General features: G+C 38.5%; 1 protein-coding gene across 3 annotated transcripts in view; it reads left to right on the forward strand.

Moving 5' to 3' along the window:
- Positions 1-9501, forward strand: part of OLFM3 (olfactomedin 3) — a 72883-nt gene extending 63382 nt beyond the window's left edge. For all 3 annotated transcript variants that reach the window (XM_068952242.1, XM_009685898.2, XM_009685899.2), the window contains exons 5-6: positions 6743-6849; positions 8149-9501. In XM_068952242.1, the coding sequence (XP_068808343.1) occupies positions 6743-6849; positions 8149-8826 (785 nt within the window). In that variant the 3' untranslated portion in view covers positions 8827-9501. The remainder of the gene's footprint in view (positions 1-6742; positions 6850-8148) is intronic.
- Positions 9502-12375: the final 2874 nt, after the last annotated feature.

Genomic DNA, 12375 nt, shown 5'->3' on the forward strand with positions numbered 1-12375 from the left:
CCTGTTCAACTAACCTTCACAACCTTCACCTGCTCTTTGCTCACTTCAGAGCAAATTTTCAGATACATTCTGCCCCACAGACTGTCCCAGGCTACAGAGGTATTACATCTGCTTTTTTTTTTTCTTTTAAAATGTCCACCACATGCTCCTCAACTTCTTCCTTAATATCAATACAGGAAATCACAAGCGGACTTACTAAGTCCATGGTGGAAAACCGTTGTAAGATAGAATCAAGCCATAAATACCCAGATTGTGCACTATACAATGTTGCTCGTACAGTTTCATTTAGGATGGATGAACACTCAGAGGCTGATTTCCCAATTACTGGTTGAGATTTTCTAATGTAGTGAGCTGCTTCTTTTAAAGTCAAGAGAAAGAGGCCATCACTGAAAGCTTAAAATCACTCTACCCTAAAAGAGTGTGTAACCTCATCTGAATATTTCTGTGCTGGAAAAAAACACCTAGAAATCTCACAGGAGGTTTTGTTTGGTTGTTCGTTTTTTAAACATTTCTGAACTTCCTGACATTTGTTAGTATGGAGATGCACATGACCTACCTTTTCACTACCATCTGGTCCTTCTTCTGTCAGGGAATTAAAAAGCAGAGGCTTGCTATAGCCAAAGTTTTTCCACCAGCAAAAAAAAAGCTTTCCGGCCATGAAAGGAGTCATTTCCTCATCCTCATATGTTCCCTTCTGCCAGAGGAAAAAAAAGAAAAAAAAAAACACATAAACCAAAAGAGAGCTTTTGGCCATGTAAAGAAATGCAGAGCCACTTTTAACTCTCAGCCATTTCACTGTTATGGAAAATTAATGAAGCAGATGGTTTCTATGTTTCACTGAGATCTTTCCCAACTATATTTCCAAATTCGCAACCAGTAAATACTGGTATGGGAAAAATAGTAATACCTTGCTTATATAAGACCTCTGTCACAAATTACTTAACAAAGAGAGATTTCTAGATATGAAAATTCAATAACAAAAAAGTCATGCATCTCAAATATGGTAATAACTGCAAATGTGTTACTCATTATGCAGAAGGGCATAGTAGAGAATAATTTTTACCACCTCCACTACTGCACACACACCGGCCACCAGCTCTGTCTTCCAGGACTGCTTCTAGAAAAAACATCTTCTGTCTTGTTTCTAAGGGAAACAAGAAATCTATCTTTTGCATCTGATGAGTTTCAGAAGCAAGAGCTCCTTTATTTATTCTCACCGCAAGAGGAAAACAGAAAGAGCACATCAAAATTCTCTCTTTTTGAAATTTTGAGTCAAATAATTCAAGGATTATTTTTTTCCACTGGGTGCCATTCTGATTCAAAAAAGGCACTGCACGTGCTCCAGTTACTGTACCTCAAAACTTCCTTTTGATTTAATGAGGTCCGGACAAACTGCTAAACTGGAAAACTCACCGGAAGTTATACATCTGACTAACATTGCCCATACTAAGTGTGAGAAGAACATCTACCAGCAGTGTCCCATTGCCTGACAACATGTCACAGTGGCTTTAGATAGAAGAGCAAACTCTGATACTGTGTGGCAGGAAGGTCCTGAGAACACAGTATCTAGGGAAGTAAAGTATTTGCATCTGTTTAAAGATGCATTGAAGACTTCCTCCCCAAGGACCATAGAAAGCCACCAGAAGGGGAACAAAGCCTGCAGCTGACAGAACTGTTCTGCAGTTCCCATCTCCCAGACAGAAATTCTCCTTTAAAGATGTTTTAGTCAGACATGTTAAAAGTCACCTCCAAAGGGTTACCAAGGCAGTTGGGAATCCCCAGATTAGCAAAGAAGTCAGTTTCTAACAGGTTTAACACATGCTAGGCCAGAACGCTTCCCATTTCACAAGACATTTGCCTATCCTCTATTTTGCTAGATACAAAATGAACTACAGAAAAATCTTAATTGGAAATTATTAGGATTTTTTTTTGTTTTAGACTCCCATTCTCTTAATATCTATCCAGATGTTGTTATTCTCCTATGTTAGCTACAAGGTACGACATGACATAGAGCTGTATTTTATTTGCAAAGTGAAACTCTGAAAGTAACCTGAACATGCCATGTCCCAGAACTTTTACATAGATGATACTGCTTTTTCAGTACTTTAGTGTCACCATTCCCTAGCAAGAAACCTCAGCACACAAGGTGAATTCTAATACAGCCACATGAACAATTATAGGGTCTGCACTTGCAGATGAGAGTATAGGCTGGCATTAGAGCAACACTTTTTACATTTAAGTAGGCAAGAAGAAGCTGTTTCCAACACTGAATGAGAGGAAGAAAATTTCTTGCACTGAATGCAAAATTGGAAGTGCTTACAACGACCCAGAAAACTCACCTTGCTTTGTTAGTGAACTGTTAAATGTTATATTGAGCTTTAGTCTCGAAAGACCTCTCATTTAACTTCAGTACCAAATGCTAGCCCAGGCTTGGGCAAGCTATAAGGAGATTATTATCTTTTTAAAGTCAGTACCACTAATTATTTCAGTGTTAAACAGACCAATAAACTGCATTTTGTAGTAACATGCCATCAAAATGCTGCACGATTCATTTGGAATAAATTATTTACTTGCAATAGTAATTCAATAATACTTCAGCGCAGACAGCACACTTACTACTATATAATGAGCTAAACCATAAACGACCCTGATTCTGCCAATATTTTATAGTTCTGCTACAACAAATGGGTAAACATATTTGGAGGTGAGGCTCCAAAAGACAGAACTGAAGAAAATAAGGATAGCTTTCTCTCAAAGAAAAAGAATAACTTAGTTTTAGTGTTTCCTTAATTGCATTCACTTAATTCTCTTACCTTCAAATATTGGAAGCAGCAGCACTGCATTAGAGGGCTGTCTCAGGGTTTGACAGAATAAAATGTGAAATGAGTTTCAGAGGGATTTCAGTGAGAAGGGGAGGAGGATTTGGCCTCAATTACCTTTTCCTAGTCTTACAATTTCCTTTTGATCATCAATCAGCCCATATGTTCATTCTGTTCTCAAGACCAGTATTTAGCAAGCCAGTTCATCTTTCGAATTCTTGGGATAATTTTCTTTTACAAATGCTATCTGTCGCAGCCTTAAACAGTTCAAAATAATATAAGCTAATTTATCAAGTTGACCATCCAGCTGAGATACATGTTGGGGCCTGTGCTGTTCTTTTAAGCAGTTCTATCTCAACTCAGAGAACTTACTGATATGGGATTCTGGTCCACATGCAATGGTTTGAGATTAGACTGCTCAAAACAAGAGAGGACTAACACCATCCATTCACTTGGCCCTGACAAGTTTTCAAATGAAGAGAAGAGTGAAGTTCTGAAACAATAAGGGTGAGGGTGGGCAAAGCAAAAAATGTTTCCCCAATTTTACAGTCAGGTTACTAATTTATGAAGAGCGAGACATAAATATACTGTCTGCAATAGCAAGGGACTAGACTTACTTGGGCCAGAACTTTGGAAGAGACCTCATATATTAAGTTCTTGTTCCTGAGTATCTCCTAGCTGTAAAGGGGATGTAACAAGACTTATTGCAGGACATGAAAGGAACAGAGCCTTTAATCACAGGAGGGGGATGCTGACTGCTCTACCACTTCCTTCTACATCACAGAAGGGAACGCATCAGCCCATGCTGCCCTAAGTAACCCAACAGCCCTTGCATACTGCTAAGATTTACTGCACAAACCAGCTGATGGGATAAAATTATCACTACAATGGGACTGACGTACCGTAGGTAGAAAAAGTATATCTAATATTACTATTTAGTTCTAACTACCTATTCCATCAGGTTATATCATATGTAGGCAGATTTGTGGGTTTCCATTTAATGAACAAGGAAAAGGAAAGATGGGACATACTATAGGGCAGGAGAAAGAAAAAATCCTCTTGTCTCTTAGAAGATGCTCTCTTTGATTAGACTGAAAAAGAGGTTTTGTCACTTTTTCAGTCATCTGCTCCTCAGCTAAACAGGAATTCTCCTTACAGTCTTCCTTTCTTGACACTACTACCGTCTATCTAGGAATAAATATTTAATCACATAAATATACCCTGGACTCATAAACTGCTCATCATTTAGCCCTTGAAGTACAATGTCATCTCTTCTTTCACTTTGAATAATATCTCAATACATTTTGAAAGACCGTTCTCTAGCAACATCTAACTCCTGTCACAAGGAGAAACTGCTCAGTTCACACAGTTTAAACTAAATCAAGATTGAAGAGGTTTATTGATTTATTAAAGGTAAGTAATTAATTGGCAATCAGTGAACTGTACCTACACATTTCTGAATAGCCTTCTCTAACTAATCTCAAAAAGTTCCAGTCACACACACAGGCGCACACATAGAGTTAGAAGTGCACCCCCCTTCCCAGGGGCAGTGTGGGATAGAAGCACCCCCCTACCTGGACACCCCTCCTGCTGGAGATATGGGGCTTTGAGCTCTATCTTGGCCCATGCTGCACCTACAAGCCACCAATGCTCAAGCCCCCGGGGGCTTGCAAAAGTCCTCGGGGTTCCCATCAGGGGGGGCTGGGTCCCTGCACGCTGCCCCCCTCCTCTGCCACCAGGAGCCGAAAGCAGCTGCTCAGGGTGTCCGACGGGGCTGCTTTGCCTGGCCTGGGCAAAAGCTGTGGTGCCAGCGGGGTGACTGCTCTCAGTGGCAGCGTCACAGCAGGTTTGGACTGCCGCTGTCTCTCTGTAATTCCCTCATTACTGCTTATTCCATCTTCCTCCTCGCCAGGCTGTGTTTTGGACAGCCACCCATGCAGACAGCCTTGCAAGCTGAGCTCAGGCACGCCGTGCACGCTCTCAGGCCTGCCCCAACCAGAGGTGTCACCCAGGCCGCAGGAAGGCTGCGCAAGCACCGTGCAGCTCCGCAGCAGGGTCTTTACCTTTTAGCAGTCCAGAAGCAAAATTTCAGGGTTCATTTTCAGTTCCATATCTAGCTTCCTAGATTTTATTACCTTTTTTTCTTAAAAAATGACATGTTTTAGAATTCCAAATCCTTTGCTACTTTTAGTTTTACTACTAATTTCAATGCAATGTTTTACAGATACTAATTAGTGTACCCTTCTAACTCACACATTTTACTCAATTTGTATTTTAATTCTCTTGAAACTACAGACTCAGAAGTGATTAATTTTTTCTGATTTCTTTCTACACATTGTTAGTTTTCTAATAATCTTATTTCAAACTGTTTCAGACCTCTTCAAAGGTTTCAGTTTGTCATGCCCATTTCTGAGATTATTTACTAACATACCACCTAAAAATAAAGAGAGAGACCAAGAGACAGAGGGAGATTGGCCTTGCTACAGTATAGCCCTTAACTTCCCAAACTGCAGTTTATTGCTGTAGAAAAATAGCATGCAGCACAGAATACTGGCAGCATAGCAGAAAAACAGCACTCAGCACACAAAACTAGCAGCATTGTCTTCAAAAAATTCCTAAATAAAAATGTCTTGTAATATGATAAGTAACTGGGGAAAAATATGTAAGATGTAAGACTCCAAAATATCAGCAAAAGATTGTAAGATACATACACTGAGATATGTAAATAACAATGCCTTTAAACTGATCCAGAAAACAGACACAACCTACACTGCTCATTCAGGTCTCAGCATGTACTCAGTTAGCTTCATTACAGCCCATTTCCCTGGCCATGAATGAAATGCCCGGGAGCAGTTGCGGAGCTGTTCCCGCAGCATTACCCCACGCTAATTGACTGAAGCAGGCTGGTACAATACATTCCTTGTCAGCTACATAACGTAGGAAATCCAGGCATAATGTGACCTTCTCCTTTGAACTGAATAAATTCACTCTCAACATTACATACAGTTTATTTGTCACATTTCCTAGACAGATTGTGTTATACACTATAGCGCAATCACGTATCGTCACTTTTTTTACACTCATACGGAAAATCCTTTCTTCAAAAACATGCTATCTCACTTAATTATCTACATCACTGTGTGATACCAAGTCCCTAGGGCAACATATGAATTCCACCTAGGGCTTGCTGCTAATGGGTATGTTATTAATGTCCCCTAAAATATAGATTTTTGCATTGTTAGGAAGGTCAGGATTCAAGATCAAATCGACTCATTATTTCCTCCCAGACAGTCTAATACGAGACAGCCTAATGGATTAGAAGCCAACTGATACAGCCACAGTTCCTGAATAATTCTCATATTCACCTTCTTAACAACAGACAGGCCCATAATACTGTATTTGGGCATGGAAGAGCTATGTGTGTGTAATTGTAGGGAAAAGTCAGATTTGGGTGCATAGTCCCACATCAACCTATTTTTTTCTGGTCTACCCCAACCTTGCTGTTACCCTGATCAACGGAAAACTCAAACACCCATCAGTTCTAATGTTTCTCTGACCCTCTGGAGACCTAAATTAGGAGGGTTTATGTCTTCTCGTTATTTGTTATTAAATTTCATTAACTGCATCTGGAAACATATTTTATTAGGTTGTATTTATGCCCAGAAAATGCATCTGTGCTTTAAAATATATAAACATATAAATATAAACAAATAATTTTTATTAGTATACTTTTTATGCTTCTACCTATCTGTGTTACTCAATACAGAAAAGTTCATACTGTGAAGACGACAATCCATCTTCAGCCTAAGCCTGAATTCCCTGGAGCCACTATTTAGTTTAGAGCAATTGGTCTTGCATTCTGAGTGATGTCAAGGAGAGTTGTGTAATTGTTTGCACTAATGCATTTGTTTTTCTAATGTCAGCGTGTGGGAAGTTGATGAAAATTACAGGCCCCATTACAGTCAAGATATCCGGAACTCGATTTGGAGCCTGGATGACAGATCCATTAGCATCAGAGAAAAATAACCGGGTATGTTAAAGCACTAAATACCTTCGTGTCCTGGAGTTTTACTTGCATAAAACACTTAAGTAAGTTTTTAAACGTAAGTTTTACTTACTTATTTTAATCTATAAAGAGAGACTTTTTTCCCCTAAGTCACACTTGCAAGCAAGTTTCCTGTCCTTACGTCATTTTCACTGTTTAGTATCTTTAGGAAAAAAACTAAAAGCATTTGTGCAAAAATATCCAAAGACAAAAGTTAACTAAGCATACTGTGTCACTTCCTTAAACTGTTTCATGGATAATGCATGCTTATCTGAAATCACTATAAAAACTTTATTTTTCTTACATTATAGTTTAATGACCATCTTTAAGACCTCAAGTAGTTGAACACTAACATGAATAGTTTTACCCATGAACACAATCCGCAGGGCAGTCAAAATTTGCAGGATTAGGCCCAATCTGAACTGTATTCAGATTATGTACCTCTTCCATATCCCCCTCACAGCCACCCTCTTAGAGTAACATAAAAACTCACCGTGTGCATGCAAATTGAAGCAAACCATATCCTACACAGGATCTCAGCTGCTAGAAACATAGGGAGCTGAACCGGCATTTAAACAAATATTTTGTCAATGTTTTTCAAATCTGCAGACAAAACAAAACAAAAACTAACCTGTTCTTTTATTAGTCAGGATTTGATTTTTCCTCTGAGATAAACCAAAGGGAGAAAAGGCAAAAGACATGAAAGAAAAATCAGGGAAAATCGTAGTTGGTACACAGAAATGAAAAGATCAGTTGATTTTGTTTTCTTTTGTTTTAAGGGGAAAAATGTTTCCTAAAACTCTACTGGTTTCATTGCCACTGTGTTTGGTTTCTTTCCTCAAATTTCACTGATTTTCATTGACTAGAGGTTCAGCTGAGGAAAATTCAGCCAAATCTATTCCTAAGCATAAGACTAAGCTTCGCTCACACAACATTTTCCATCCACCTCTTAGATTATTAGTCTCTGGGAATATGTTTAAGGAAGTTTCATATTGCAGAGATATAAACATTAAATAATCCAAAACTGAAATTTATCTGAAATTGCAGACACTGTAGTTTTAACAGTCTCCTTGAGAGTTCATTTTTTATAAGTTCTGATTTAGAAATTCAAGAGTTCCTCATGACTTTGTAACAGAAATGTCGACGATATTGCACTTTGCTAGCCTTCTGTATACCTAAAGCCTTTCCTTTCTTTCTTGGTAATGTATCGGTCTTGCAGTTTCATGACCATGTATCACGGATTGTGTTCCAGGTGATCACTCTCAATTTTTGTTTTCTTTCCAGGTCTGGTACATGGATAGTTACACTAACAATAAAATTGTTCGTGAATATAAATCAATGGCAGACTTTGTCAGCGGGGCTGAATCAAGGACATACAACCTTCCATTCAAATGGGCAGGAACCAACCATGTTGTCTACAATGGCTCCCTTTATTTCAACAAGTATCAGAGCAATATCATCATCAAATACAGCTTTGACAGTGGGCGGGTGCTTGCACAGCGTAGCCTTGAGTACGCTGGCTTTCACAATGTCTACCCCTATACCTGGGGTGGCTTTTCTGATATTGACCTGATGGCAGATGAAATTGGGCTATGGGCTGTGTATGCCACCAACCAGAACGCAGGCAACATTGTCATCAGCCAGCTAAACCAGGATACACTGGAAGTGCTGAAGAGCTGGAATACAGGCTATCCAAAGAGAAGCGCTGGAGAATCCTTCATGATCTGTGGCACCTTATACGTTACCAACTCCCACTTAACAGGAGCCAAGGTCTACTACTCTTATTCCACAAAAACCTCCACTTATGAGTATACAGACATTCCGTTCCATAATCAGTATTTTCATATATCCATGCTTGACTACAATGCAAGAGATAGAGCTCTCTATGCCTGGAATAATGGACACCAAGTCCTGTTTAATGTCACCCTTTTCCACGTCATTAAGACTGAAGATGACACATAATTCTCTTCTCCTTTCCCTCTCCTCACCCCACTTCAGAAAAGTGTCATTTGTGATAACTCTAAAGCATCCATCCCTCTGGGTTTATTTTAATTTAATTTATTTTTTTCCATTACGGAAAAACATTTTCTACCATACGATGCATTTCAAACATGAGCCTGTCAAAAAAAGACCTGTTGGAAATAAAAGCATCTTAACTCATGATTCTACAAGGTCTGTCAAGGCCTCGTCATGAAAAGCACTAAAGAGAGTTTAAGAGGCTAAAGATATAGTTTTAAAAAGATTATGATCTGCCTTATATTAGAGTCAGACACTAATGGTGGCTTAAATGCATGAATGTCTTTTTTACCTCATCTTTTTTTTTTTTTTAATCTATATATTGCTCAACTTCAGGAAATTTTTTGGTTGCAATCTGACACAAATTACACATCATATTTTTATTTATTCCAAATGAAAGACTTAGAAATATAATTTACTTAGACATAGAGTATGATTCATTCTGCCATCATCCAATTTCAGATGTGGTGCTGTACAGTATGTTTTTAAATCTCTTGCAAACATTTTATTGATAGTATGTATTTCTACCATTGTAACCACCATTGTGCAATTGTATCTCTTCACTTATGTGAAAGTAAACTAAGTACTATTTTTTATAAAATATATTGAAGCTTAATTGAAGTTCTGGCTATGGGTCAATTGAAAGTGGTAAATCTGAGAAAAGGCTGTTATTTCCCCGAAAGACAGATCAACAGTTTGTGAGATGCGTGAGCCCTGTTCCCAGCTGTGGATGGTAGACCCTTTCTCATTCACCCTTGGTACTTACTAGCAAATCTGCAACCTTGAAGTCTCACGTCAACCCCAACTTTACAATTGTTCACCCTGTCCAATTTCTATCTCATGCCCCTTTTCTCCCTCTTACTCTCTTTCTTCCCATCATTTTCTTTCCCATATTAAGCTCACTCCCTGATGTGGGCTGCAGAAGGGAGATTCTGAATGTGGGCTGCCACCTGTGCCTCCAGCCTGAACGTCTAAGCAGGTCCTGCATTTGCCTCTGTTCTGGGGCAGCAAGGAATAGAGTTATAAGGCAAACTGCTTTACTAAATCTACTTATCTTCTCACCCCTAACACAAGAACAGGTTTCTGTTGACAAAGGGCTTCTCTGGGATGGCAGCAATTAAGTGGAAAAAAAAAACAAAGGAAAAGGTCCAAGGCTAAAATGATCAGTGCGACACCTGATAGCCAACTTGGGAGAAAGCAGCTACAATACTGAGGCCAACCGCTTGCAAAGAGGTTTAGGTTTTGTTACAGATAATATCATTACTTACAGCCAAAACTGATGACTTTGTAAACAAATATTTATGAAAGCTACGTGGCTTTCATTAGAAATTGCAGTGGAGGGGAGCATTCTATTGAGGAAAAAGAATGAGGTGCTATTTATTGGTCTATTTTGGCATAAATGAGAAGAAGCTAACATTAAGAAATAGTAAAGATTTTGTATTCAGCTGGGCTGTCACACACTGGAAAAAGCCAAGTATCTAATGCACTGTGTTAAAGCTTGTTCCTCCCAAATTCTTCATTTCTCCTCTTTTAAACCCTTTGAAATTGAGCTCATAGAAAAGCAAAAACATTGACAAAAATGTTCCTGTTTAAGGACATGAAAAAAATTTAAACACGCTGACATTTTGGCAGATCTATCTGAAGCTATTTCATTTATTCTCCCCGACAAACCAGCTGACACCAACTTAAGCCTCAAGACTGTTTTCATTATTATAAATACATACGTCTACATACATTTACTTTACAGTTTAAGCCCATGAGTAGCTGCACACCAAATTGTCTTATTTTTCATATCAGTTGCAAAACAGAAAACTACTTACAGGTTTCAAGAACTGATAAGGGGCAAAAAAACTACAACATGACCAGAGAAAAGTTACTCTCCTACCTCCGTTGTCCTTCCTGTCTAACTGAAACAGTAGCTGCCCTTCCTCAAAAGCAGTTACACAGGATTTAGAGACACTAACTCCAGGTAAATACACCAGTTAGACCACTTCACTCCCACAACAGCTTGCCACATTTTCCTGTATTAACAATGAAACTTCTGTCATACATTAAAGTGTATGCAACTACTGATTTAAAAGGTATTTTATGTGATATAGGAATGTTTTGTGAAAATTAAACGTATTCAGATTTTTATCAAATGCCCTTAAACAAATCCTGACTTTTCACTCCATGCTGAGTAACTTGAACCAAGTATTTTTCCCCACAAATACAACATTCTTAAAAACACTAATCTTAGAGTTATTATAGAGAGAAATTTAACTTATTTCACTTTTATTATCAGAAACTAATACTCACATCATGGGGATCAAATCATCTGAAGAAAATGGTTACTACCATGTTTTTATAAGAATTTTATGCAGCATAATTAGTACAAATGCATGAATTAGTATAAGCAGGTAACAGTTCTTATTATAAGATTAATCTCACCTGATTTTAATGCCATTAAATTAGCCATTTAAAAGCTAGCAGTCCACACTAAGACAGTCATCTAGAATCCTATTAGTTGAGGGACAGAAAGAAAGAGTTATACTACTAAAGGGTGCTACAGAGACAGGTAGTAAAGATAGGCACCTTTGAAGGGTGATGCGTGTTGATAAAGCTACAGTACTAAAGCATGAAAGTCACACATAGATAAATCCTGCCCTGCTAAATGAGTAACAGTGGGTTGGATTCCAATACATGAAATTCCAAGCATGAAATAATAGCCTACACAGTATCGATACAACAAAATCTGATTAGCAAGATATTATTAAGTAAATAACACTGCTTCTTGCTGATGAGTATTCATTTTTCTGCGAATCAGTGTTGATCACTTGAATGCCTTTTCCAAAGTCATAGTCTTAAGAAGTTGCAAACATCATCACTCAATAAGTGCAAGTTTAAGTGTTACAAACTTTGTCTTCATAACTAAGCAGAATATCTCCATAATATGGCATAAACCTACACGTCAGTAAGGTTTTTTTTGTTGTTACAAGGAGGTACTGACACTATAGGAAAAATAATCTCTCTTTAAATATGGGAAAAGTAGTAGTAGAGCCTGCTTTAATGTCTTAGCAATGAATTACAGACTCCTGCTCCAAGAGTGAGAATGTAAAAGCATCATATTGTTCCTGCACTCAAAAAAGGAATTCTTAAATTTCACAAAGCCATACTGCTGGCAGAAAGGCAGGCACAAGGACCACAAATTCAGCACAGAAACACAAGTCTGCCAGTCCACTGGGCTTGCCTCTCCCGAGAGAGCCAGAGGAATGGGAATGATGCATACTGCAAAGCCTGCAGCTTTCTCCCTAGAATGGGCTAGCCTTCTCCATGACAAAATATGTAGCACAAACCTCCACAGAGAAAGCTTCTTGGACAGTAATCATCCTTTATAGTCCCTTCCAGCAATTTTTTCCAGTGGGTAACTATCAAGTCTATTGTTATGCACAGAAGCTGTTCAGCCAGTCCTTTCTGTCACAGTGTGTTAAGCAGACCACCGGCAGAGTGACTCTG

This window comes from Struthio camelus, chromosome 8, assembly GCF_040807025.1.
Source record: "Struthio camelus isolate bStrCam1 chromosome 8, bStrCam1.hap1, whole genome shotgun sequence".
NCBI classification, from domain to species: domain Eukaryota; kingdom Metazoa; phylum Chordata; class Aves; order Struthioniformes; family Struthionidae; genus Struthio; species Struthio camelus.